Raw genomic sequence first — 27,824 nt, forward strand, 5'->3', positions numbered from 1 at the left:
TCCCTGTCTATTCTGCCCAGATGAAGACGGCGCTGGCAGACGAGAAGAAGTTCCAGCAGCAGATCGTGGCCCAGCAGAAGAAGGAGCTAACCACATTTCTGGATAATCAGAAAAAGCAGTACAAACTCTGCAAGGAGAAGATTAAGGAGGTATGCTGGGCTCGTTGGTTTCCTCTTTTCTTCTCAGGCGCGCTCCTTCGCACGCCTTCTCATGGGTGACACGTGACCTTCTGCGCTCTGTGCTGAAGAATCAGGCTCCCACACACAAACATACATTTCCACTTCAGCATGGTCTTTTGGAAGTTGTGTTGAGTCACTCAGCCTACCAACTGTGTACCTACACATGTATGTACACACAAACAAGAAAAGTCAGAAATCCATACGCTCACCGGAGCACTTGTGAACCACCACAACCTTGTAAAAGAATCCAGAGAATACTCTTGTGGGCTGGCAGTGTGATACACTGTGTTTTCAGTTACATGATAAGTGACCAAAATTAGGTCAGCACAGTTAGGAGAAAGCATCACTGGCAGAGAGAGATATTTCCCACCAACTGAGGGCTATAACGGAATTAGACACCACAGAGAGCAGGGATCAGGCTCATGTGTTAAGTGCATTAGCGCGAGTTGTAGATTGCGCATGAAAGAGAAAGAAAATTCCTTTATTTAGAAGAAAACAATTTTCTTTTTCTTCCTTTGGCTTTAAAAGTAAACTGTTGTTCAAAATAAAAGGTCACCTTGAGTTGACCAAATGGTCTTACTAAAAATATTTGATGAAGTTGATTTGAATAGAGGTTCTATTTTATTCCCCAGCAAAAAATGGCTTACAAATAGCTTGTTTAGGCAACATTTGTTTTTCACATATCCATTAACATCCCACTGACTGCTTACAATGATACTTTACTGCTTACTAGTAATACTTTTATCTTCTGTCTTGTGTATGTTAACACAATCTCCTTTCTCTATTCCCCCTTCTACTTGGAATTTCCACCTCTCATCAGGAGATGAACGAGGACCACAGCACACCCAAGAAGGAGAAACAGGAGCGTCTGTCCAAGCACAAGGAGAACATGCAACATTCCCAGGCCGAGGAGGAGGCCCATCTGCTGTCCCAGCAGAGGGTCTTTTACGACAGGAACTGCCGCGCCTTCAAGCGCAAAGTCATGATCAAGAGGCACGATTTGGAACAGGAACAGATCAGAGAGGTGTGGAGGACATACAAGTTTCTAAAACTCGTGTGCAAGTTGTAAATCTATAAATGTTTTGCTTTTGGATAATTTTACTACTGTAAACTTCTGACTGAATTGATCAAACCATATATGCCCACATCGCGAGTTTGAATACTAAACCCTTGTTTAGTGTTTATGATCTTGGTGTACAAAAGTCCCACAAATGTTTTCACAGCAGACAGTAGTGTGTTATTTAGATCTGTCAGGTGTTTTATATTAACTGTAAGCAGGATTAATCCACAACAAAACAAGCCAACAATGCCATAATCTGAAAAGCTGTTGAGTGAGTTTAAGGAAATCCAAAAACTTTCTGTGGGAAAATGCTCCAAAATCAATGTGATTAAACTAGAAGCAAGAGGGGGGAAAAGTAAATATGTGATGTTTATTGATTTTTTTTTTTCTTCTTTTTTCCTCTCAGCTGTTACTAGTTGCAATCAATGCTGTAAGCACAAAACAGTAAAATTGATTTCTGCAAGGGAATATGTTGATGTCAAATTGATGCTTATCAATAGTACTTGCTGAGATTCATCCTTCTATTCCCTTGCTGTAACCTCCATGTCTCCTCGTGGCCCGCCTAGGAGCTGAACAAGAAGAAGACCCAGAAAGAGATGGAGCATGCCATGCTGATCCGCCACGATGAGTCCACGCAGGAACTGGAGCAGAGGCAGCTGAAGACCCTGCAGAAGCTGCGTATGGACCTCATCCGCCTGCAGCACCAGACGGAGCTGGAGAACCAGATTGAGTACAACAACAGACGTGAGCGTGAACTTCATCGCAAGCATGTGTTGGAGCTCCGGCAGCAACCCAAGAATCTCAAAGTGAGTCAGCGCAGAGACCAGTCGATCTAATATTTTACATTTTGTTTGATGGATTGATATATAAGTGCTTGAAATATTTCAAATCCCTTTTTCCCATCATCCTTAAAAGGAAAAAAATCCCTTGCCTTTGGGATCCACTTCTACGATTGCGCAAGTGATGAGCAACATCTAGTTTTTGATAAAACTGTGATGCAATATGAATGTAACAAATTAATTAATTTGGGGGAAATGGTGTAAGAATATCCAAAATATGTCACCTATGAATTTCATTTTAATTTGCCTTTAAGGTATCAAAGCCTCGAACTGTGCCTTTTGATTGGGACATTAGACCTCTAACCTTTCAAAAATGTGCTCTATTTAACTCTTGATTTCATTCTCACTGTCACCGTTTTTCTGGCCCATCCTTCAGGTTTTGGAGCTGCAGATCAAGAAGCAGTTTCAGGACACATGTAAGGTGCAGACCAAACAGTACAAAGCCCTACGCCACCACCAGATGGAAGTTACGCCTAAGGCCGAGCACAAGACTGTGCTCAAGGCCCTGAAGGATGAGCAGACACGCAAGCTGGCCATTCTGGCTGAGCAGTATGAGCAGAGCATCAACGAAATGATGGCTTCACAGGCGGTGAGCAGAGAGACGTTCATTTCATATTTCATCATATTTGCTAAACAAGAATTTCTCTTTACTAAAGTGCAGGTGGTCACGTTAAATGAATGAAGTATATGAAGCCTTTCTTTCCACCTGTTGCTTATGTTCTTGTATTTTTCTCCTGTTTGTTTGTCTCGTGTTTTGTCTTTCTCCGTCGTATCACTCCAACCTTCCCTCCTCCCGCCCCTTTCCACTGGCTTTCCTTGCCCTGTCTGTCCCCATTGCCCTTCTACTATCTTCCATCCCTCCGTCACCACCTCCCCGCCTCATTTCATCTCTGTGTCTTCTTTCCCCGCTCTCTCTCTACTCTCTCCTTGTGTGTTCCTTGTCCGTGTAACCCCGCCCCCAACTTCTCTCTCTCTGTGTCTTTGTACCTCTCTCTCCCGTGTTGCCGCCCATGGTCGGCTGTGTCAGCTGCGTCTGGATGAGGCCCAGGAAGCAGAGTGCCAGGCCCTGAGGCAGCAGCTGCAGCAGGAGATGGAGCTGCTCAATGCCTACCAGAGCAAGATCAAGATGCAGACTGAGGCGCAGCATGAGCGTGAGCAGCAGAAGCTGGAGCAGAAGGTGTCGCTGCGCCGAGCACACCTGGAACAAAAGGTGTTGTGAAATAAACACTTTATTTTAAATGAGAGCTATACATTTGGGGTTTTTCAAGTCTTCATAGAGCATGCTTTATAATCCTGTTCATTCATAATTGGTCAGTTTAGTAACCATAAATGAAACGCACAAGGAGAACATCTTTTGTACTGTCTTTAAAACAGAGAATGAATTCTTCAAACACTTCAAGACAAACTCTAATAAATAAAACACCATCACTGACATGGCAATAGGGATGTGCTATTTCCCCTCACATTTAGAACAAATTAGCTTTTGGCCTCAGTCTATTGATCAACTTAAAGTATCCCCACTGATTTAACAAATAGAGAATATTTGCATCAATTTAATTAAATCTGTGACTTTCATCATCAAAGAAAATACAATTTACCTAATGTGCTTTTTCAGTACAGAGCTGGAACATAAGCAAGACTAGAACAAACGAAAAGTTGTATTACTGACAGCCTGTAAGACAACAACTGCTCCAGTGCAACATAAGGCTTCAGAAAGAAAGAATTAAAAATACAGTTGGGTTAATGCAGAGTAAAAGTATGATGTTGCAAGTTAGTTGGAGCCCGCCATAGTTCAAATGTTTTGCACTGTATTAAGTGCCTTTTAAATTGGGAAAAAAACGTTTTTGCTCTTATCGCTATTTCTCCTGTAAAATCTTTTAAAGACCTAAATAGTGATGATTGTCCAGACATCATCTAACTTTTCCATAGACGTTATATAAAAGATTCCAGGTCTGAAAATTGAAGCCAGTGCAGAAGCGCTTTAATTCGTTATTCTTTCTCATTGCCAATAGGGGGCAACTACTCATACTGGCAAAAATAGTATCTCAATCAATAGTTTTAAATGTTGTTTAATAAAATATAAGGTTCTTTTTTCTAATTATGATCCAAGTTGGTATTAGCAGTTTTTCTAATGCATCACACCTAGTTTCAAACATGAGAAAGCAACAAAAAATCTCAGTTTCAGACTTCAAAGACCTGACTTTGCAAATCAAGAAACTCTGTGTCCATTTTTTATATACAGCCTAGTCTGATATGCGGCGTAGCATGCCGCCTTTTATTAGAAGGAACAAAACATGAAAAAATAAGATATAAAGCAAACAGAAGTCTGTTTCTTTGACTGATACTGCATTGCTTTTAAGTTTTGAATAAATTTTTTCTACATCCTTCTTTGACGTCACTCCTATTAATCCATGAAGGAAGGAGACTTTTTAAAGCTTCGTCTAGAGGCGATAATCTGCTAAAAAGCAACTAGTTCACCTGAAGCTTAAGCAAACAGATTGGGGTATTCATTTGCATCCACATCAGCAAGCAGCATGGGCATTAAAGGTGACCCCGACAGACATACACAAGTTCACACGGACACACAGATTTCCCTCACCATAGGTGGTGATGACAGTGGCATGGCTTCCTGCGGGGCGCGGACAACCATTTCTTTCCCACACACTTGTAATGATGGTGAAATCTCTAGACAACAGTATTGAGCCCTTATTACAGCATCATCCTCTATTTTTAACAGCTAACAGTTTATGTGGTGTAGCTTATTATTAAGCTTGTTCATGATAGGTTGCTGTATGCGTTCAGTCTAAAGTGCCTAAAACGTGTGCAACCTGCTCTCACCTGTGATATCAGCAGCTGTCATGGGGCTTTATCACCTTTGTTATAATTTTCCAAACATTTGATAGTTGTACCAGTCTTTGTCCCGTAATGTGATGCAAGACACTCCTGATAGACATCTGCTGTCTTTAACGTGAGCCTTTATACAACCTGTATGGTATAGCAATGACATGTAATAAGATGAGAGTATGCCTCCTTCAAAAGTGGCCTACGTCATCGATACAGTCTAGTAGACAGCACTCCGACAACAAAGAAAGGGACCTTCGAAATGCCGCCTGCCATCCAGTGTAGCCGGTGCAGGCTATGGTGGTCTGTTGCCATCTCCTGGCAGCATCCAGATCTGCACTCCGAGACGGATGATGTCATGGTTTTAGAAGCACTATTGTCCTCCGGTTCGGTTCATGGTCAGAGTCTGGAGTTTTCTGTGCATGCTCAGTAGTTGGCAAGATTGCCGTATTGCGCCACACACTGCTTTGTCCTCACCTGTGGACGTGTGTGCTGAGTTGTGTTTGTGGTGAGTACAACTTGACAGACTTGCACCTTTGAGGTAACGAAAGCAGTTCATGAAGTGTGCCTGCAGTTATACTCATTGTAATGTTGTGAGGATATTTAAAAAAAAATGCCCAGCATGAACAGCTCTGCAGTTGTCATTCTCACTTAAGACACATTTGATCAAGGAAGCAAAGTACCTCATGCTCACTGTCTAGACTTAAAAAAAAGAATCTTGGGTATGCATATTAAAAATATCAACTAAAAACAAAAAGGTCTGCCCCAGTGACCGAGTAGTGAACAATCTAACAATAAAAAATAACCCAAGAATAATGTTGAAAAATATTGTTGCAAATCTCTGCTTTTCTTGCATAAATTAACTGGTTTCACCAGTTACTCAGAGGTCCTGCATTACATCACCAGAAAACTATTCTCAGCTCTGCGAACAGGCATTATTGATGTCATTAATGCTTCCACGCCATTTCTGCTTTTACAAGTCGAGCTATGACAAAACTCAAATACACTATACTTGAAGAAAAACTGATTTTTTTTTAATGAATAACTAAGGTGCATAGGTCACGTATTATAGTGTCACCCAGTTTAGGTTTTTCCTTGCCTGAAAATAATCACTGGAGTATGTTTATTATATTTATATTTTAATTGTATATATTGGTAAATTAAGCACTCAAAGAGATTTTTACTACAAGCATTACCCCCTCAGTCACACACATCCATGCAATGTGTCATATATCGCTTCAACTCTCACACTGATGGATGCATCGGGCACCTGATACGCTGTTTGGAGTATCAGTCGAGCATTTTGCCCAAGGACATTTGCTGATATGTGGGTTGGATTGAACCCATCAACCTTCTGATTAGTAGTTGACCCTATCTACCTCCTCAGCCACGGCCATCCCACATTGCCCTCTATTATTTTCTAAAGCACTGAACATTCAAAGTTGTATTTGTTTTTGTTTTTTGTTGTTTTTTTTTAAAGTGCAGTGTTGAAGATGCTTTATATCTGTTTCAGGCTTACAAAAAAGTTTTTAATATTTAAACTGGAGGGAAAATCAAAACCTAATGATCATCAAGAACAGACAAATGTATCTTAGAAATGAGTAAACTACATTTAACTTTGAATATTTCTTGTTCCCATGTCACCTGCAGATTGAAGAGGAGCTGGTTTCCCTTCAGAAGGAGCGAACCGACCGCATCAAACACCTGCTGGAACGCCAGGAGCGGGAGATCGACACTTTTGACATGGAAAGCATGCGTCTGGGCTTCAACAACCTGGGCACCTTGGACTTTCCCAAGGACGACTACAGATGAGGGGCCGTTGTTTCTGCCGCCGCCATCTTCATGTAGTCCCCCTGGGGCAACCGTCTGCCTCAGAACACCCCACCTCTCCTTTGACCTGACCTGACAGTGCAGGTGTTCACAGCTGCTGATGCCCTTCCTCAAACACACTTTAAAAAATGAAAAGAGAAAAAAAAGAAAGAAAGAAACTGCTTCGAGATCAGCTCTGGTGTGTTCTCTGGGCCAGTCAGTCAGGGTCGATGGCAGGTTTGAGTGTCCCCCCCACCCTTCCCTGACAAACCAACCTATACTCCCTCCCCCTCCTTGCCTCTGTGGTGTCACAAGATGACAAAAAAATATGCTGGATAACTTCCTGTGGTTGTCATGTTTTTGTAAGAATAACATAGTCACAGTGTTTCTTGTTTCTTGTGCAATGATGACACTTTTGGTGTGACTAAAAGTGGAAATTGAGAAAAAGGAGGGAGACAAAATTGAAGGTCGTAGGATGAGCAAAAATCGCTTCAAAACCATGCTTTTTCAGAGGCGATAAATATATTTGTTACTTTGTTTTTTGGTCTCGAGCAGCGCAAAAAAAAATCTCTCAAAGCGAAAAATCAAACCGATCCTTCCGCAGCTGTTCGTCTGTGCTGCTTCTTTGGTATTTATGCACGCAGACATTTTTAGGACCAATTTAAATAATTTGATACTTTGACGGAAAACTCACAATGTGCATACAGGTACACTTATAGTATATGTGATTCCTTCATGTGATTACTGCAGGGTGGGTGAATCATGGTACTCAACATGTGTATTGTACTGATTTCTCTGCACTGGCAGCCAATGTGAAATATAATACACGTGAGATGTGAACTCCCAGCTAGCACAAAGGGCTTCATGGGGAGGGCAGGGGGACTTGTACTTTGTGTATAGAAGGATTTATGGAGAGCTTTTACTTATTTTCGTATTGTATTTTAACTGTCACTTAAATCAGAAAAATAATTTTTAAAAGCGCTTTTTTTCCCCTCCCCCTCTCTTCAGATAGTATTCCAAATCCAGGTATCTATCAATGGATTTTTCAGTTCATTTTCCCCCCCACTTCTTGCTTTACACAACTCTAGAGCTGTGTAGTTTCTTATAAACCAGACCAGTATGATGCTTTATTATTGCATGCACTTTAATTTTTTTTTCCAGGTTAAAATAAAGGCATGAATCTGTCAGAGCTTTTAATTATATTTGTAAATAAAGTGCTCATCACACAAACTGAAAAGGTGTTTTACATGTCTAAGGTAAAGTCTGGGAATTTACTGTGAAAAAGCGTGGAAAAAAAGATTAGATGTGGAAAAAACTCAGTTTAATCATATTGTTTAATTTTGCAACCACCTGGACGTTTGGCGTTTTACCTGAGAAGTGCACTGAAGATTTGAACTCAAATCTCAGGCCTTAAAAAAACCAAGTTGGGCTGAATTAAACCAACCATGTCTACAACTTTAATATTCTACCTTAAGCTTCATCTGCATGGTCCAGCGGGAACTACTACTGTAGTTGTTTACATGGACAAAGGTCACTAAAAGCCTGGTGATCTTTTTTTGTTTTTGTTTTTTTTCAAAATTCATGGTAATCACTTTCTCCTCGCTGTAAATAAATTACTAAATATAGTTAACCTCTCAAAATGAAACTTTTATAGAACACTTTAGGTCTCAAAGGAAAAATTCCTAAAAATGATTTATTGAATTTACATTTAAAAAAAATGTTCGAACAGAAATGCATCCTTTACCCAAGCCTTACATTCCTGGCACAAACCAAATTATTAGTAGAGGCATTTTGTGGGCATGGTCAAAATATTTTATTTCAGCTTAGAAATATCAATATTGTATTTTCAAAATCTAAAGGTCTTTTTTTTTTTTTTGGTTAGAAGTAGGAATGATTTTATCAATTCATTCCTTTTCTTGGTGGCGCCCTCTGCTGCCCCTTCAGCTAAAAAAATGGCTCCCTTAAATCAGCTGTAAAGATTTGAGAGCTTCCTCTGAAATTTGTCCTGGTAGTTTTGGCATAATCTCGCTGACTGACAGACAGAAAGGTGTTCTAGATCTCACAGAAAACATTTCTCCAAGGAACACAACCATTTTTTGTCCATCAGATTTATTGCAGCTGAGTACAGGTCAGGTTTATGCCAAGGAGTTGTTCATTTTTTTCACAGCATGAGTAGGCAACAGTGGGGAAAATAATAGTTTTTATTAATGCTGCTGGGGTGATTCTGTTGAGTCCTTTTTGTTTTGTTTTTTTTATTTTCCAGACAGCTGCTCGTACAGTTTAGGGACATAGTCATCCCACTCAGCCTGGTAGCAAGTTCCTGCCACTGGTGCTCCCAGGCTGTATTTCTCCCTGAAGCTCTGGATCTTGAATTTGCCGCGGTTGTCTCCACAGCGGTTGGTGAGGTCAGGCTCGCTGCAGGACAGGGTGCCTGACTGCTCATACACCAGCCACACATACCTATGGAGACCTGAGTCGGACAAGCACACAGGATTTTAAACGTTGAATTACACACTAAGAAAGAAAAAATTAGTTTATTTTAAACTCCAAAGAGCGTGAGCAGCAGATACCATGAAAAGAAAATTGCATGTCTAAACCTTTTCCCCACATTTCACACAAGAGAACATTAACTTTGTTTTATGTGCCCCCCCAAAGCCCTCTCCTGCCTGGCAGCTTTTACCAGTAAGAATTGTGATCTGTATGCAAAATTGTGCCAAACACATTTTGCTTATACAAGACGAGCTCTACAAATTACCTATAGACTCCACTTGTTCATGTGTTCCGTTTACTTATTTATTAATTTCCATTTGTGTCATTTCTGTTATCACAGTGCATGTGCATCAGGGCATCATTGGTGTTTTGAAATCTAATTTCACACATTTCACACACTCATTTCTGTTATCACAGTGCATGTGCATCAGGGCATCATTGGTGTTTTGAAATCTAATTTCACACATGCACCACAGCCATGAGCCTTCTGCTAAAATTTAAGAGCGAGTCAGATTGAATATTAATGGACGTTTTTGTGGCAGTTGCCACCTGGGAAACTTGGATTCTCCCAGCACTGTCCAAAGGTTTATTAGAGTAAAACTTCATTCATTCATTCATTCTTACCTGTGCCATTAGGAGGACCAGAGCCCACATAGTCAGACTTGACGCAGCCAGAGGACACATCGTTTCCTTTCATGTTGACTACCAGAAAGTGGTGCCACTCCCTTTAGTGAAAGAAAAGATAATCAGTTTGATATTGAAAATCTGAACTGTACAGAAACTGTTCGAGCTGTCATTACCCTCGTGCAAAAAAAAAAAATGTAGCTATGAAACTGTGTTTTTGAACATGATCAAGAGTCAAATGTAAGCGGCACAAATGAAAAGCCTAGGCCCACTTCAGTGGCCTCCCAGTAGGTCCTGTCTGTGCTCCATTAACATGCTCCTTTCACCTGAATTTGGGGTTCTTCCTGCTGGGAGCGTCAGGGTCGGTCAAGGCCAAAGTGTACAGTTTACTGGAGTCACATCCTTCCCATTCGATGCAGGTGGGTCGATTCTGCACCTGCAGCAACACGCGGACAAAAGTGCGTCAACTTTCACTTTTATGCCGGAGTTTGAGGCCGTTTGGGGGCGCTAAAAGCCATCGACTAAGGGCATACTACCAGGGAGCATTATATAACCCAATTAATTTGTGGTAGACGGTTACAATACTTACTAATCTTACCAATCCCATGTAATCATTTATAATGCAGTGTTAGTTTAGAGAAATGCAGTACAGTACTTTAAACAGCATTTAAACGCATCACCAAGAAGCGACGCTAGTAGCTACACTTGCTAACAGACAGTGGTTAGCTGACAAACCTGTGTTGGAGTAAGCACTTTTCCCAGCTCATCTATTTCCACAGATCCGTATTTTACAGTCAGGGGCTTTGCAGGCTTTTCCTCGACCTCCTGCAGGGCAAGAGACCCGGTCCACTGGCTCAAATCTACAGGCATTTTGAGGCGTTTGCTTTGCAGACGATTCAAACTGAAACGCTACTTGCAGATGTACGAGAACTGCCAACGGCGCTGCATTCAAGGACCAGCAGAAGATGTGCGACATGGAACGACTCCGCGTGTTTAAGAGTTAGAATAAAAAAAACCACTTAAACAGTTCAAAAAGGAAAAATATTCCGTTTTTAAAAATTTGAAATAACCCTTAACAAACAAAAATTTCAAAAACTATAATTACTATAATTACTGTACTATTTTGTCAATCATTCTTTTCTATTAGCTCCTGGCATTGGTACTTTAATATTATGAAAAATGTTGCCCATTTGCACATACTATTGATAAATATATGGTGCTCAATGCCGGCATTTCTCCAGCATATGGCCCTTATTTGAGACGTGAATTAACATATTATTATTTTCTATATTTGGCTCTTCATGATGAATCATGGTTTTCCCAGTAATCTGATTCCAATTTGAAGGGCACAACCAAAAACCTACAGGAAACGCCGCCAGAGGGCGCAGTCCCCGTTACTCTTTTGTGGATTGTGATTTGCTAAATTTTCCGTCAATCACATCAACCGTCCTGAGCTCCTCCCTTCTCCACCTTACGTGCTCCATTAACAAACTTAATGTTTCCAGACTTTTCCATCTTTAAAACGTTGACATTATACACTGTTTTAAGCAATGGGCGTTAACGTTTTCTCAAGACACTTGAGCAAAAGAAAGAAATGATGATGATGATGATGATGATGATGATGATGATTATTATTATTATTATTAAAGTTATGGGTAGTGGTAGGAGGGTATGTTTTGTTTTTGGTATGTTGTTGTTGTTGTGGGGTTTTTTTGGGGGTTTTTTTTGTCTTTTCAGGAATAAGCACATCCTACAGTCAGCCCTCCTTAAAATTTTAGCAGCCTGCAGAAAATGACAAAAAAACAGGGCATGCATTGACTTTAACCACAGTCTGACAGTCCAGTCCTAGTATTTGTAAAGGGTAGGAAAGTGCATTTCAGATTAAATGAGTTTAATGAATGAAAAGAAAAAAATGAAAATGAAACAATGAGTAAGCATATGTTAAATGCTTAGCCTTCTGACTCCAGACAATTTTAAATTAGGTTAGAGTATGGTTGTAGCTTAGGCTGTGTTGATTTGTGAGGTGTAAGACTCCCGTGAAAGCTCTCTCTCCCTTTCTTCACAGGCAATACTCCTATTCCTGCAGGCCAAACTTTTTTTAGTATCCTTATGCAAGCTCATGATTGTAATTAGGTTGTTATTTTAGTCTGTGTGACATTACAGCTGCACCAGATAGTAGTCCTACTGAGAACCACAATCTGCCTAGAATAAAAAATCTGGGACTGTAATCACATAAAGTAGTTACAATATACAATAAAGCTGTGTAGGGTTTTCACGAATCCAACAAATTTTACTTATCCATAAAGTCATTAGGAGAATGAACTCTGCCCTATATTATTAATATTATTAATATTGGAAAAAGGCACAACATTGGCAGCTCGCCCCCTTCAGATGATTCATGCAGAGAGAAGCATACTTTGTTGTGTATTTGTGGAGTTTGAGGCATCATTTTGGTTGCTCGTGGAGTTACTCGGGGAACTGAATGGAAATGAAATCAAAGGCCATCATAAATGCAAAGGCTTGGCTTATGAAAAACATTTCATGAAAACAGATGTATTTTTAAAATAGTAATTACCTAATAAGATTATAAAAACAACTGAAAACTGAATTTTTAAGAGAAAGAAGTAGAAATAGATACATTGTTTCCTAAAAATACAGAATTTTAACCAAATAAACGGTTGACAACTGATATCTATGATATCTATCAGTGATATCTATGTTTTTAGTATTATCTTAGCCCTATTTATAATGTCCGTTTGTTACAATAACAGCCTGACACCCATCTTTTCTGACTACAATCTCTTTTACTACCTTTAAAAAAGGCAAGAAAAGGAGCTAATTTATTACCTGCGATAAGAAAAAAAGAAAAGTAAAACAAATGGCTGTGGTGTTACTGCACCTTTAAGAAGGTGAGGTCAGGGTGTGGTTTCTGTCCTGGTAAAGTTTCCGGCTTGGCATGCTCATGTAAACAGAGCACCTCTACCAAATCTTGGTGAAGCCTAAGAGAAGGACAGAAGTCGGATCATGTCAGACCGCTGCCATCTGCCGACACTGGGTTCCGTGTGCTGTGGTGTGTAATGGGCAGCCCGGTGCCTGGTGTGTTGCTGCGTGTCACCGAGGTGCTCCCGCAGGTGGACTAGTCAGACAGGTTTGACCTAGAAGTCGCAACTGTTCACTCATTTCTGAAGGCAATGTAGGAAAGTTATCATGAAGGTAGTAGCAACGTTAGCGCTTCTGCAGTTGTATATTTCTGCAACAGGTGAGTTCGGATCGACTCGGAAAACACAGGTGAGTGTAAAAACCCCGCTTCAATCTTCTTTTTTTTTCTTTTCCTTTCAGCTGATCTCGTTACAGCGGAAGTTTCGGGTAATGTCTCAAGCGAAACGGCCCTGTCAGCTTCACCGGGTGACATCGTTGTACTTCCGTGTTACTCAGCAGGTAAAGTAACACCCGTGGTAACGACATGGACCAAAAATGGACGGGAAATCGTTACAGGCGGAGATCCCACTCGGCGCCTCATCGTGAACCCTGATGGGAGTTTGAACATGAGCGCGACGATGCCTGGAGATGAGGGGATTTACCTGTGCAACTCCACACTATCTGACAACCGCTCATTCCTGGCACGTGTGCTGCTTCAAGTAACAAGTAAGTGTATGCGCACATTTTAAACAATGAACTCTTCACGGTGAGGTAATGTAGGTGTTGCTTGCCTGAATTCCTGGAACATTTCTAGCAAATGCAAACTGGTTCATCTACATAACATGTGGGCCAGTTCTCGACAGCGGCTGACTTTTGTAGATGGGTCTAAATGTGCTATGTGGAGTTTGCCAGGCCTTCACTTTGCTGCATGCTTCTCTCAGAATATTCTAGCTTCCTTCCACAGTCCAAAGACATACATACTGTTTACTTAGTGTGTCTAAATTAGCCATAGGTGTGAATGTAAGTGAACATGAATGTAAGTGTGTCTTCATGTGTTTGCCCTGTCATGTACTGCTGACGTGTCAGGGGTCTACCTGGCCTTATGGACAGCGACAAATGAGACTGTTTCCCACGGCCCTGTGACCCTGAATTTGAGGTTAAGAAGATGGATGGGTCTATTTGTAAAGCGCTTATAGCTACACTTTGAGAAGGTGGCTATGGTCATCGTTCTTTGATCTTTATCAGCTAACCACTCAGTGGAGTACTGCAATACCTGATCAGTCTTCTTAATAATAATAATGGATTGGATTTATATAGCGCTTTTCAAGGCACCGAAAGCGCTTTACAATGCCACTATTCATTCACTCTCGCATTCACACACTGGTGGAGGCAAGCTACAGTTGTAGCCACAGCTGCCCTGCGGCAGACTGACAGAAGCGAGGCTGCCATATTGCGCCATCGGCCCCTCTGGCCAACACCAGTAGGCGGTAGGGTAAAGTGTCTTCCCAAGGACACAACGACCAGGACAGAGAGCCCGGGGGATCGAACCGGCAACCTTCCGGTTACAGATACGCTTCCCAACCCCCCTGAGCCACGGTCGCCCACGACATTCTTGAAAAATGCAGACTTTTTCCTCTATCGCTGCTTGAAGAAAGATTCTGAAAACTGTCAGTAGGCGTGGGTGCTCATTTCAAGTCCATTTTCATCCAAAAAAAAAAAAAGATCCAACTAGCTCACCTTTAAAACATCAGCCCACACCAGTACCCTACCTGCAGGTTCCTGGTGCCTGATTCAAAGTGGAGCTGTTACTGGTCCAGCTGTGGCTCGCTCATCTAGTCCATCAAGAGTCACACACCATCTCATTGGTCCACAAAAAGCTCAAAAATCTGTCTTGAGATATTTCTTGGTCCTGAATACACTGAATACCTTGTAGTTCTGGGTATATGTAGGTTGCAGTCAGAGATGGGCAGTTACAAGTAATGCATTACTATAATCCGATTACATTTTTGAGTAATGAGTAAAGTAAGGGATTACTATTACAAAAAAGGTAATTAGATTACTGTTACTTTCCCGTAAGCACGCTGCGTTACTCCGTTACTAAAACCGTGATTTTCTTTTTTTTTTTTTGCGAGAGTGTCTCATGACCAGTGTTGGTCCAGTTACTTGAAAAGAGCAATCAGTAACTAATTACTGATTACTTCCCCAAAAAGTATTTTCAAAAGTAATTAGTTACTTAGTTACTTTTTTAAAAAATGATTTACAACCTGAGTAGGTAATAAAGCGATAGATCTTTCAGCCCAATTCTATTTTTTCTGCATAATCCATCATATAAAATGTAATCAAATGAAACAGTCTCTTTTTGAAACTAGTTTTATTAGCTTTAATCTTTTAACTTTACGCATGAGGCAAATATTAAATTATATGCAACATTCTCTGACTGGAAGAAATTAGTTTAACATTTAAACCTATTTTCTGCATATTCCAGCATATAAAATAAAATAGTTTTTTGTGTTTACACTCACCTTTCAAATAGATCCACGTAAAACACAGAAGTTAAAAGATTAAAACTAATAAAAGTTTTAAAAAGAGACTTTTTCATTTGATTACATTTTATATGATGGATTATGCAGAAAAAGTAGAATTGGGCTGAAAGATCTATCGCTTTATTACCTATTTAGGGGATAAATCATGTTTTAAAAAGTAAGTAACTAATTACTTCTGAAAATAAGTAATCAGTAAAGTAACAGGATTACTTTTTTCGGGAAGTAATCAGTAATTGGTTACTGATTACTTTTTTCAAGTAACTTGACCAACACTGGTTGCTGTTATGGACAGCAGTGGTGGATGATTGGTTTCTGGCAGGTCAGCATTTGATTCGCAGTTAATTAGCAATTAGTTTTTTTAAGTTTTCTTTTGACACTGTTGGCTATTGGCAACAAAACATTTGATGGTTCTGTGATCACGCGTCGATATATTAGAAAATTCAAGAGTGCGACATCATTCAGAAAAGAGAGTAACAGCTGAAGTGTTAAGTAGTAATGGGAGCCAGTTAACATCTGTGCTCTGAAGCTTACTAGATAGAATCATGGTTGGACATCAGGCTACTTGATTATGGAAGAGAATCGTCATCATGCTGAGTTTGGCAAATGTAGTTTATTTAATATGATTACTTGTTGAGTTGTTTGGTTTTCCATATCTGTCTGAGAAAACACTCCTTTCACAGCCTTATGAGGAGTAAGTTTGGACTTTAAGGAATGGGTGTGTACAAATGTTAAAGACAAGGGGTGTGGTGGAGGTGTAACACAAAGTACAAGAGATTCTCTGTGAAACAGACTGTAACAGTCATTGTTTTATCTTGATTTTCTGGTTTTCATAATTGATTGCAAACCTAAAATCCATATTTAAATGGTACTGCTCTAGGCTAAAATTGAAAATAAGGGTAGGTTTTCTTTCTAATACCAAATGAAACCACTGCAGGACAAGTTTGCTAAAGAGAACCTTGACACTCCACTCTTCTGCCGGGAAAAGGTTTTGTGAACAAAGTGAAGCTCAATTATTCAGAAAGAACATCCACTTTGTGTGTCTTGGGCACCAGCATGAAAACATCATCCAAAGGGTGAAGTGTGATTGGTTGCTGTTTTTGCTGCTTCTCTCCTGAATAGTTTTGGCGGGCATAATGTGTTTATCAAGGAATCTTGCAGGATAATTTCAAGGTGTCTGCACCTTTCTACAGCGGGACATTAAACTGAAACATCAAAGTAAATGTGCTGCAGAATGGCTCGGATCAAAATCTGAAATTAGCTTGAGTATTTTTGTTTTATATGCCAAAGACAACCTCAGAACACATTGTATAATAAGTCAGACAGATCCACTGAATGCGTTTTTCCTGCTTTTATTGGTTCATAATGACACTTGTTATATTTTCCTCTACAAACATATCTTTAAAGTTGCTTACAGTATTTACTGATCTCATAAATTTAGAAGTTACTCTGAGTGAGGTTATACTAAGTTTTAATGCACTGTATGCATTTCTCTCAGGTGGACCAGAAAATGTGTCTACATCCATCAGTCCTGCCACTGCACTGTCCAATGGGACCCTTTACACAGATCGGGGTTCATCCGTTACTTTAAGGTGCTCCGGCTCCTCCTACCCGTCTCAGCACCTGACCTGGGCCTTCAGCGGTGACTCGTCAAGCAACGACTCGCTGGTTTCAGGCTCTGGATCGTCCCTGGAATTCACCATACAAAACATTCAGCCCAGCGCTCAAGGAGTTTACAGCTGCATGGCCCACAACCCTGTTTCAAATATGACAGTAATCAGTAGAACGGAGCTGCTAGTGTACTGTAAGTATCACAAACAGGATAATCTGCTGTGACTGTAAGCTTGACAGTGTAAAGTGGGATTTTATGTATGTTTATGTATGTTTGAATCAAAGACTGAGCTTTGGTTTAATGGCAAAGACTGCAGCAGGGCTGAATACTGTATAACTTTAAGTTTGTTGACATGCAGGCCTGAGTTTTAGTACTGATATTAATGTGATAATTTTCATATAAACACACCCACTGTTTATGCATTCTCCCCTTTCATTTAAAAAACACATCCTTCACTTTAGCATGCCTACCTATAAAGTGGTGTCATTATTTAGCAGAGGAAACAAAAGGAAAATCTTGAAGATTGCATGTGACAATTTAGCCAGAGAGTGGAGCTGAAACACTCCTGGGTGCTGTAAGCTTCACCAAAACCTGTTTTCTTATACATTAATGGGTTATATTGCTTAAAAGCAGAAAACATTTCATAATTTAAATTTTTAATATGTGTTTTAGATACATTTTTGTTTATAATTCACTCAGTGGGAATAAAAAAAACTAAATGGCTCTTCAAGTACAACTTGAGGTCAAATCCACAAAAAGAAACTTAGTACAGTGTTTTAGGTTTATAATGAATGTTAGTCAGTAAGCTAGACATGTTGAAATGTTTGCACGGAGACATTCCGGGACAGAAAAGCTGAATAAAATATTTAGTTATTCACAGCTAAGCATAAAAGATAATCCAGTCCAGTTCAGAGTGGCGTGGGGACTACTTTTTCCCTCTTAACCTCTTGCTGTACTACAAGACAGAATATGATAGAGGGCAAGCAAGGCTGTGGAGGGAACAAAAAATGCATACTGAGAGATGTTTTGATGGGCTGAAAAAAAGCTGAGTCAGTACCCACCAGCAGCTGAGATGAGGGAAAATGAATGCCAGGAAAGGTCAAAACATGCTGTCCAGGCCTCACTGAAAATATTACACTCAAACACTGTGAATGTCATGATTAATCGTGGCGTAACTGTGGAATGATTTTATCTATGTGGCTTCTGTTACGAGGAAAAAAAATACTATATTATGTGCAGGGTAAGGAGGCTGTGGCGGTTTATTGAGTCACTGCGATAACAATACATTGAATTGACTTCCTGAAATGTTTGCACGCAGCTTGTTCCCTGTTTTCGCTGACTTCCTGTAGCTCGCTTTTCAACACGGAAAAATCAAATCCATTTTTACTGAATGTTTGGAAATAATAGGCTTGTTTTATATGTCAGGTAACACTTTGTTTTACAGTTCCAGTGTTTTCTTAAAATTTGTTTGAGCGCAATTGTTATGTAAATGTGTTGACAGCACAGACAGAGGTTAACTAATATACATCCATTTAAGCAAATTATTTCAGTCTTTGCTCGACAGTATGCAAATGTTTACAGGTTTCGATGCTGTGTTTGAAAGAAGAAATTTTCATTAATGAAATCATAATAAATGATTACTTACTCTGCTTTATATCAAGGTTACACAGGATAACTAAACTCAAACAGCTTTCTCTCTTCTTCCTACTTATAATTAATACTGAATGAAACAACTGAAGTTTCAGTTCAATTCATTATATAGTGTCAAATAACAACAAAAGTTGCCTCAAGGTGCTTTATATTGTAAGGTAATGTCCCTACAAAAATACAGAGACACCCCCAACAATCATGTGACCACCTATGAGCAAGCACTTTGGTCACAGTGGGAAGGAAAAACTCCCTTGTGACAGGAAGAAACCTCCAGCAGAAGCAGGCTCAGGGAGGACCGGCCACTCAGATGCTTTAAGTTTCACCAGAACATTTAGTAATTAGTGGAAAATATGGCATCAGAGATGGGTTTCTTCTTTATTCAGCTGCTCCCTTTAGGCATCTACTTCCAATCTTATCCCATCTCTATCATTCTCCTCTGTCACACCAACCCTCTGCATGTCCTCCTTCACTACTTGCATGAATCTCCTCTGTTTTCTTCCTCTTATCCTCCTGTCTGGCAACTCCATCTTAAACATCCTTTATCCAGTATATCTGTTCTCATTCTTTGGCAGATATCTGAACTGTCTCAGCCTTGCCTCTCTAATGCTGTCTCCAAACTGCTCAACCTGGGCTGTCTGATGTACTCCTTTCTAATCCTGTTCCTCCTGGTCACTCTCAACAACTCTGCCAACTCCAGCTCGACGTCCAGTCTTTTTGTTAGAGCCACTATCTCCATACCATACATCTCATCGGGTCTTACTATTATCTTGTAAATCTTCCCTTTCACTCCTTCTATCAGATTCCCCCTCCCGACACTCGTTTTTACCCACTCCACCCTGCCTACTCTCTCTATTCCCTATCTCGCGCACTGTCTGTTGTTTCAGTTGACCCTAGATCAACCCCAGACATAAGAGTGAAGTATCAAAACTGAAATTGTTATTCTAAGAAAAGTTAAGCTCTCTTAGTACAAAATCATGGATAGATTGAATGTGCAATGGCACTTTAAACACTTTACAGAATTCGTAACAGGATCAGGCAGACCGAAAGTGAGCCCATGATCGAATGATCGATACATAAAAATGTGTTAACTGAATGATAGAAGTGCAGAACTTGATAGCTTGTAGTCTCTAAAGCAGCTTTTCAGATCAGATACAAGCTAACACTTTGTGCTAACACCTCAAAGCTTTTCAAAAACGATTTGAAGATCAAAGAACACTAACTGGCATAGACGTACCACGCAGTGACCTGTGATTAACCCTTTATGGGGGATCTTGAGGCCTGATTAAGCCAAGCATTCCTGGCATAACATTCCCGACATCTTTGAATGTCTTTGGACTTAACACATTGTGGGTTAACACATTCCACAAGTTGGAAGCAACTTGTGGCGCTCATGAAGCTCAAGTGCAGCTTTTGTTAAGGAAAACAAGGCAAACCCAATGCGAGGGAATTCTTAAGCGATGAATGTAATATTGTTATATGTAACAAAATATTTCTAGTAAATAAAACATTAAAAAACACTTAAAGGTAAAGGTCTAACAGAAAAATCTCAATTAAAATTTGCTCTTAATTTGAGTTTTTCTTTAAGCAGCTTGAGGGGACTGTTATTGTGATTTGGCTCCACATAAATAAAATGGAACTGAAATGATCTGAATATCCTTTCCTGAACATACAGGAGTGCATTCCCACTGCTCATTACTGATGCTTTTATTTTTATTTCTTTTTCTCCTAATTAGATGTCTCAGACAGACACCCTGAGTGTAAATGGACACTGACACAGAACATCTCTCTAGTCCAGTTCACCTGCACTTGGTTGGAAGTTTATCCCACCCCAAACCTACGTTGGGATATGGGACCATTCCAGGTGGCGGACAGCCTCAATGTTACGATGAGCCGCTCCACGCTGTCAGACGGGCAGACCGTGAACTGCACAGCCCAGCCCCAGCCCCAGCACCTCGGCCCAGAAAAAGAGAAGTCGTGTTCGTTTACCCTCAGTAAGCTTGTTGTAGGGAAATGAGCCTCTTAACGATCCTGAGATGTGCAAATGCTGAATCTTTAATGTACTTTTGACTTAAGAAGCCACAGTGACACTCGCTGCTGTCAATCACTGCTTGTAGTTCTGACATCACATTTATGTCATGGTTGAGCTTCTGTGCAGGTAGTATATTTGATTACTCAGAATCACAATAGTTTATTATTCTCAGCGAGGAAGTTACTTTGTGACAATAAAAAAAAAGGCCACTCAGAGAGCGCAAAAAGTGTGACCTTGACTCAATTTACACCAAAATCAAATCAGCTCAAGCTGTTACTGGTATCTACTATCAACAAAATTTCAACATGATAGCTTGAAAACTGTGGACACTATAATGCTAACAAACAAACAAACAAACAAATAGAATCAATTACATACTCTCTCCCTTTGGACGAAGAACAAACTATGAAAAAGAATAGTGCATGAAGTACAAATAAAAATAAATAAACACTGTAGTATTTAAAAATATACACTCAAAGCAAAATAAAAGTTAAACAATATCACGTGCAACATTTACTAGATGATGACAAGTGAAAATAATTCAGGCATCGGTCTGTAATCACTGATTAGTCATAGGATTCGTCCATAACTTGAACACCATCCTCCTTTCTCACACTGACTTCACAGAGTGAAGCGCCACACCCACAACGTCACCAGCCTTCCAGATCAGTGTGAGCCTGTTGGTGTACACCACCCTCTGCTGCCCCAGCACACCAGTGGATGGCACTGGCCACCACAGACTCCTCAAATTAAAAACAAAAAACAAATTAGTGCAGGTCTACACCCAGATTATTTTGTCTCAAGTTTTTTAAAATTGTAAAATGCAAAGTGCATTGTGGGTATTTTGTCAGATGATCTTTCAATTTAAAAATCCAATTAAATCTGATGAAACGGCTATATGGTACAGCCCTATAAAATTACATGGTTCTTAACAGGAACATTACCTATAGTTGAATAATATTTTCAAAATAAGAGTGTGTGAAAAAAGTTTTAGAAGATATCACACACAATGTCACTTTTGTCTAACATACAGTTTTTCCTTCAGGGACAGAGTTTTTGTAAAAACATCACAGTAAACTGAAACCATCCGCATGATCAGATATCATGTGACGTATGTGAGGAAAAATATGTGCTGCAGGAGTAGGAACTATGTGAGCAATGCATATTTGACTTAGAGAATGATGGCGCCCTCCCTTGAAGCCAACAGGTCAAAAATTTCTGGTCATAATGTGAGAGAGTCACAACCCAGGAAAACTAATTATGTTTAGCATTACTCCAGAAATATGGCTAACATTGCCATACTCGTCATAAATGTAAAAGTAACTTGATTGGGACTAATCCTAATTATTGGGTATTGTTTTTAATATTCATATGAAGTACCATAATATTTATTCGATTAAGCTTTCCAGCCCTGACAAGAATAACACTTAGCAGTGTGCTCATGAGAACACAACACAGGGCATGTGGGCAGTTAGTGAGTCACCCAGTTGTGTAAAGGTTATCATCACATGAATGCCTTATTCAAACAATGAGTTGATGCAACAGGATGTGAGTTGCTGTTCTCTGATCAGCCTTCTTCTGTGAATCAGAAACACTGAACAAAAATGACATTTTGTCAAACAAAATGAGTAAAATTCCAAAATATTCTTATTTATTTACAAATTGCAATTGATATTAACTGAACAAACAAAGCAATAGTCCAACCAGTTTGGAGGTCATGAAAAAGTATGAACAATGTCAGGTTTAGAGCTGGAGTGATTGGTTGATATATCAAATAGCGGATATTAGTGTTTTTAAAATGTAAAAAAGTAAAATTTAAAAACAAGAAAAGGTGTGGAAAAGTGTCAAAATACTGAAAACACATTTATTTTGAAGTTGGAATTCATCCAAAATACAAACAAACCTTCAGCTTTTGCATGAAAACAACACAGTGATATTATTGCAGTACCAAAACTGTCACCAGAGGGGAAGAAGAAGCTATAAAATTCCACTTCTGAGCTTAGCCATGTAGCAAGCTATTTTGGTGTATTTTTGTCCTCATCAGCCAGCATGACTCATAGAAAGGGACTGTTTGGTCTTAATAACAGACCAAAAAACCCCAAACATATTGTGTTAATTTATCTTTTTTTTTTCTTTTTTTAAAAATTTTTTTTAAATCAGCATTTTTGTTTTTACTGAAAACATATGATCAGTATGATCATAAGCTCTTTTGCTCTCTTGGTAAGAGTTGGACAAGAAGACGAGAAGATCAACAGCTTTCATGTCTGTGCAGTGTATGTAAGGTTTCTGCAAGAAGACGGCTTATTTCCAGTGTTTATTTATCGATCTTGGCTCAAACCTCAGTAAACCACAAAATGCTAGTTTTGAAAGTAAGGGTTAATTAGAGAGCTGAAATTGTTTTTAAGTGTGGTCAGGCCTGGTTTTTGGTCTTCATTTTCATTTACAGTGTTAATGTTGTGCTGAAATGTTTCCTGGCCACAACTTGGTGTTTTCTGCTCAGAAATATTTGTCCCCTCTTGATTGTTATTCTTCTTTTTTTGCATATTTATCACACTTGCATGTTTCAGATCAGAAACCCAGGTAAATACAAAGTGCAGCTTTCACTCCTCGGCCTTAAAACTTGGGTGATGTGGACACCCAAGTTTGTGAATGTGATAACTCAAGGATGAAGCTAAAAAGCTATCCAAACTACCTGGCTATTGTGAAAAAGTTGTTAAATCACAAATTAACTTTGATTAACCACATTTTTTTTTTTTTTTTGGAAAGCTGAGTTAAATTTCATTACACAACCATTCCTCATTACTGCCAAACCTAAATCACCAAACAGAGCCTGTCTGACATAGTGAAGTAGACTAAAAGATCTTAAAGAGCAACACATCATGTCATGATCCAAAGAAACTCAAGAACAGATGAAAAACAAAGTTATTGAAAGTCTGGAAAGGGTTACAGGGCCATTTCTAAGGCTTTGGGAGTACGGTGAACCACAGTTGCAGCTATTAAGTGCAAATGGAGAAAACTTGGAAGAGTGGTGAACCTTTCCCAGGAGTGGCTGGCATACCAAAATTACTCAAAGAACACATTGATGACTCAACGGGAAGTTACAAAATAACACAGAACAACATCTAAAGAACTACAAGCCTTACTCGCCTCACTTAGGTTCAGCAGAGGTGTTCATGATTCAACAATAAGAAAGAGAAAGAAATATTCTGTGGACTGATGAGACAAAAGTTTAACTTCCTGCAAGGTTGTGTCCCATTACATCTGGCATTCATATAAAGGACATCGTACCTGCAGACAAACATATTGATGGTAGTGCGATGGTGCTTCAGTGGCTAGACAACTTGGTGTAATTAATGGAAGCATGAATTCTGCTACCAGAAAATTGTGAAGAAGAATGTCCAGCCTTCGGTCGTACACCGAAGTTCAAGCGTACTCGTGATTATGCAGCAGGAAAATGATCTGAAACACACCAGCAAGTCCATCTCTGAATGGTTCAGTAAAGGCAAAATGAAGGCTTTTAGACTTGAATCAGATTGAGATGCTTTAGCAAGACCTTAAAAAGGCCGTTCGTGCTCGATGTGGCTCAATTAAAACTATTCTGGAAAGGAGAGTGGGCTAGAATTCCTCCACAGCAATGCAATCAGTTACAGTTCTTGCATCCAAGGGTAGTAGAAACAGTTAGGTTTGGGGAGCGATTACTTTTTCCACATAGGCCAGGTCGGCTTGGAAATTATTTAACCCAAGTAAAGTGCAGTTGTTATCTTTGTCTAATATCAAAACTTGTTTGATGATCTGAAACATTTAAGTGTGACAAATGTGCAAAAAATAGGAATTTGGGAGTAGGGCAAATACTTTTCAAGTAAGATTCCTCATATGCTTTATATCCCACATAAATCAAGTTTTGTAAATGTAAATACATTTGACTTTTTTAAAAAATATCTGACTGAAATGATAAAGTATCTGATTTTTATTTTTATTTTTCCTCCTCTCTCACTCTGTCAGAGCTTCCCTTCCCTGAAGGCGAACCAATGGTCTCTGCTCTGGAGGCAAGCAACGTAACACTCACATGCACTGAGACCACGTCCAAGCCCCCTGCAATTACCACATGGAGAAAGGGATTACAACTGGACTACATTGAATCTGGATCAAAGTACATCCTGTCTTTGGAAGGCCCGGTCTTCAAGCTGACCATAGTAAACGTCACTAAAGAGGACGAAGGCTTCTATTTCTGCCACAGTGAGAACCCACTCGGATTACGCGAGCTGGAAGTGGAGCTCACTGTGAAGAGTTGAGTTTTGAATAAGAGGAATATCCTGGCATTAGTAGTTTTACAGAATAGATCATTTGCATGTCTTTGCATTTTTTTCAATGTCTGCGTGAGATAACGAATAGACATTAAGCAGAAGTGTAAACAGCATGCTAGTCACTACAGGTGTTGACTCCGCCTCTGGAATCCAGATAAACCTGCTGCTCCACCCTTTTTTGTACTTCATAAGCTTCTCCTGTTGCCTTTTTTGGTTTCAGCAGCCTCTTCCGCGTACACAGGAGCAGTCATCGGCATATTTATAGCAGCACTGATTATGGGGTCAGCTGTCATCATAGCCAAAATTGTCTACAACAGCAGAGACCGGATTTGCCTGGGTAATTTTTTTTTTTCTTTTCATAAATAAATTTTGCATCAATAATAGCGTCAGCCTCTGATCAATAACAATCCACATGCTGTATCTGCATTTTAAATTAATAGGAACTGTATTAAACATGAAAATCTACTAATACTGATGCCATTCTTTGTGTTTGTGTGTCAATAGGTGGCTTTGGGTGAGTATTTCATATTTGCTTTTGGCATATATACTAAATGCTTACTTTAGTTGCACAGTCCATATAGATTGAGTTAAAGTACTTTATGCACATCTGTGTTGCATTTGAAATGCATTGTTTTTTCCATTTAAAAGCAAGCCAATCATCAAGTAGTACCATTATTTTCTAGGAGTTCTTTTTACCCCTCGGCTGTAAAAGGCAGTTGGGATGTTGTGGTCACACTGCCTGATGGGAAGGTGGGCAGGTCATTTGTACACCCAACTTTATGAATGTGATAACTCGAGAACGACGCGAAATAGGAGTATTGAGTTCATACCATAGGTGTATCTACTAAAAGTTTCAGACAAGTTCCAATCTCAGTGACCTCATTCTCAGGTCAATCTTGTAATTGTAATAACTCGAGCACGAGGCAATGTAGGATTTTGAAGTTGATACCATAGATGTATCTATTAAAAATCTTACCATTATTTTCTTTTTAAGTTAGATTACAAGGAATCTAAAATTATGAGCATCTGTGCTTTTACAAATATGGAAGGATCTCAGAGAAAGGACAAAAAGTAAATCCTACCATCTATACATCTTCAGCACCCTTAAGAGTAATTCCACCTCTGAGCAGTAGACGATATCTTGATACCATGCTCAGCCTGCACACACTTGCTGCTGCTTTTACAAGCTGCTTTGCAACTCACCTCTACTGCAGCTGCTCCATTTCATAGAGCTTCTAACTGATTTTTGCTGTCACTGATGTCTGCCCACACATTTTAGCTCGCACAGAGGGGGTCAAACTCCAGTTTTGTGATTGAAAGTGTGCTCCGCTTCTGGCGCCTCAATCTTGTTTAAAAACAAAATGCTTCTTTAAAACTCTTCACCTTACATGGCAGAACTGCGTAAAACAAGTTTTTCAGCTAAATTGTCACAGTTGTTTAGTTGGAGGACTAGCACATATAAAACTTAATTTGCTAAACTGAAGAATTTTAGCTTGTGGTCTTTATGATGATCATTCACATTAAACACATTTCTCCAAAGGACTTTTAGTGGCCAAAAATTCCAAAATGGTGACTTTGGTTTTGGTCAAAGCCATCTCTGGAATGTGGACTGAACAAAACTGTCTAACAAATACTTGGCGAAGATCAGTTTTAAAGATCTGGCTGCACGTGTGCGCCCGTGTCATACTATTCTCACCTCTGCAGGCAAGTGGATGACGACAGTGGAGACGTTCTGAGTCTGGTGGAGTCAGATGACGAACAAGTCTTCCAAGATGCAGTTCCCCGGCTGCCTCCAATAACCAACGGACATCACACAACACTTGTGCAGATACATCGAATCCCATCGAGTAGGACTTCATCACAGCAATTTATAAGTTTTCTAATTTCAGTGTAAAAATATTTTGTAAAATAAAAATGTCCCTCTTTTATTCAGGTGATCACGAGGATGCAGAAACTGCTGACACAAGTCCACAGCAGCAGGAGGATACCGTACAGACGGAAGAGCCAGTGCAACTTGTAGAATTTTAGGTATTGGGGATTTTTTTAGAGCAATGTTTAGTTTTAGGTAAATTTACTCCTGAAGAGAATGTGAACAGAATCGGTGGCAGAAACCTTTTTGTCCTTCCTTTCTATTTTTTTTTTTTTTTTTTAAGATTCTATATTTTTTGTAAATTTATTTTGATTGATTTGTTTATACAGTATGTAAAAATAAATAAATGTAATACAGTAAATGTGTTTGAACAAATATTCTTTGCATGTTTTTATGAGTTTTGTATTTTTAAAGGTGTTCACTATGTACACTATGCAGACCAATATATGTGACCTTTGACTATCTCGGTCTAGACTGCGACTCTGCTGCAGAACTTTTTTTTTTTTTTTTTTTAAATGCAGCAGAGTCAGTTCGTCACTCATCTGAGATTCATGCTACGTGTGAAACAAACTTGACTCACTCACTTGAAAATATTTACACGAGATCTACGTGAGAGGGAAAACTGAAATTAAACTCTAAAGGGTTTGACAAAGAATTTGTTGATTTAAACAAAATTATTCAATATTATTAGAATTTATTATTAGTGTCCTTTTAATGCAAAAGTAGAATTGAGTCTCTCAAGTCACCTCAGTTTTTATAAGGAAGATTTTACTGGATAATTAATAGTCTAAATAATTCACTGTGTAAAACCATCAAAATCATATAAAAAATGTAGTGCTGTTGTGTTTCTTTTAAAGGAGACAGATGGATCATTTGAATGGCACTTTAAATCCAAACAGTCTGCAGGCTTTAATAATGCATTAGGCTGTTAAAGGGAGATCCAGCCTCACACGTAACAGTCTGGAAATAGGTGCTCTGATATATTAATAATTCATGGTACATATTTAAGATGATGTGTACACAGTACAGAGACTTTTTCACTGCTTTTGAGGCAGCTA

At 39.4% G+C, this 27,824-nt stretch overlaps 3 protein-coding genes across 7 annotated transcripts in view; 2 read left to right on the top strand and 1 right to left on the bottom strand.

Moving 5' to 3' along the window:
• Positions 1-7,958, top strand: part of taok3a (TAO kinase 3a) — a 62,130-nt gene extending 54,172 nt beyond the window's left edge. For all 4 annotated transcript variants that reach the window (XM_005928884.3, XM_005928882.3, XM_005928883.3 and 1 more), the window contains exons 16-21: positions 21-149; positions 1,000-1,203; positions 1,806-2,045; positions 2,455-2,667; positions 3,106-3,288; positions 6,570-7,958. In XM_005928884.3, the coding sequence (XP_005928946.1) occupies positions 21-149; positions 1,000-1,203; positions 1,806-2,045; positions 2,455-2,667; positions 3,106-3,288; positions 6,570-6,731 (1,131 nt within the window). In that variant the 3' untranslated portion in view covers positions 6,732-7,958. The remainder of the gene's footprint in view (positions 1-20; positions 150-999; positions 1,204-1,805; positions 2,046-2,454; positions 2,668-3,105; positions 3,289-6,569) is intronic.
• A 958-nt stretch (positions 7,959-8,916) lies between these two features.
• On the bottom strand, positions 8,917-10,808 carry pebp1 (phosphatidylethanolamine binding protein 1). Its single transcript, XM_005928881.2, has 4 exons — positions 10,578-10,808; positions 10,169-10,278; positions 9,843-9,943; positions 8,917-9,198 (listed from the first exon to the last, which is right to left on the bottom strand). Exons 1-4 carry the CDS (start codon positions 10,710-10,712, stop codon positions 8,981-8,983), a joined length of 564 nt encoding a protein of 187 aa, XP_005928943.1. The 5' UTR covers positions 10,713-10,808; the 3' UTR covers positions 8,917-8,980.
• Positions 10,809-12,759: 1,951 nt separating this feature from the next.
• vsig10 (V-set and immunoglobulin domain containing 10) lies at positions 12,760-27,521 on the top strand. Of its 2 annotated transcripts, none has more exons than XM_014335688.2 (9): positions 12,760-13,101; positions 13,182-13,487; positions 16,800-17,105; positions 20,297-20,554; positions 24,595-24,879; positions 25,120-25,233; positions 25,401-25,410; positions 26,601-26,743; positions 26,830-27,521. In XM_014335688.2, the coding sequence occupies exons 1-9, from the start codon at positions 13,050-13,052 to the stop codon at positions 26,922-26,924; spliced, it is 1,569 nt and encodes a 522-aa protein (XP_014191174.1). In that variant the 5' UTR covers positions 12,760-13,049; the 3' UTR covers positions 26,925-27,521. The 2 variants fall into 2 exon arrangements, with proteins under 2 accessions (XP_014191174.1, XP_005928941.1); XM_005928879.3 differs by having other exon boundaries at positions 12,762-13,101; positions 25,117-25,233.
• The last annotated feature ends 303 nt before the right edge of the window (positions 27,522-27,824 follow it).

The sequence above is a fragment of the Haplochromis burtoni genome, unplaced genomic scaffold (assembly GCF_018398535.1).
Source record: "Haplochromis burtoni strain Fernald_Lab_line unplaced genomic scaffold, NCSU_Asbu1 Contig_111, whole genome shotgun sequence".
NCBI lineage: Eukaryota > Metazoa > Chordata > Actinopteri > Cichliformes > Cichlidae > Haplochromis > Haplochromis burtoni.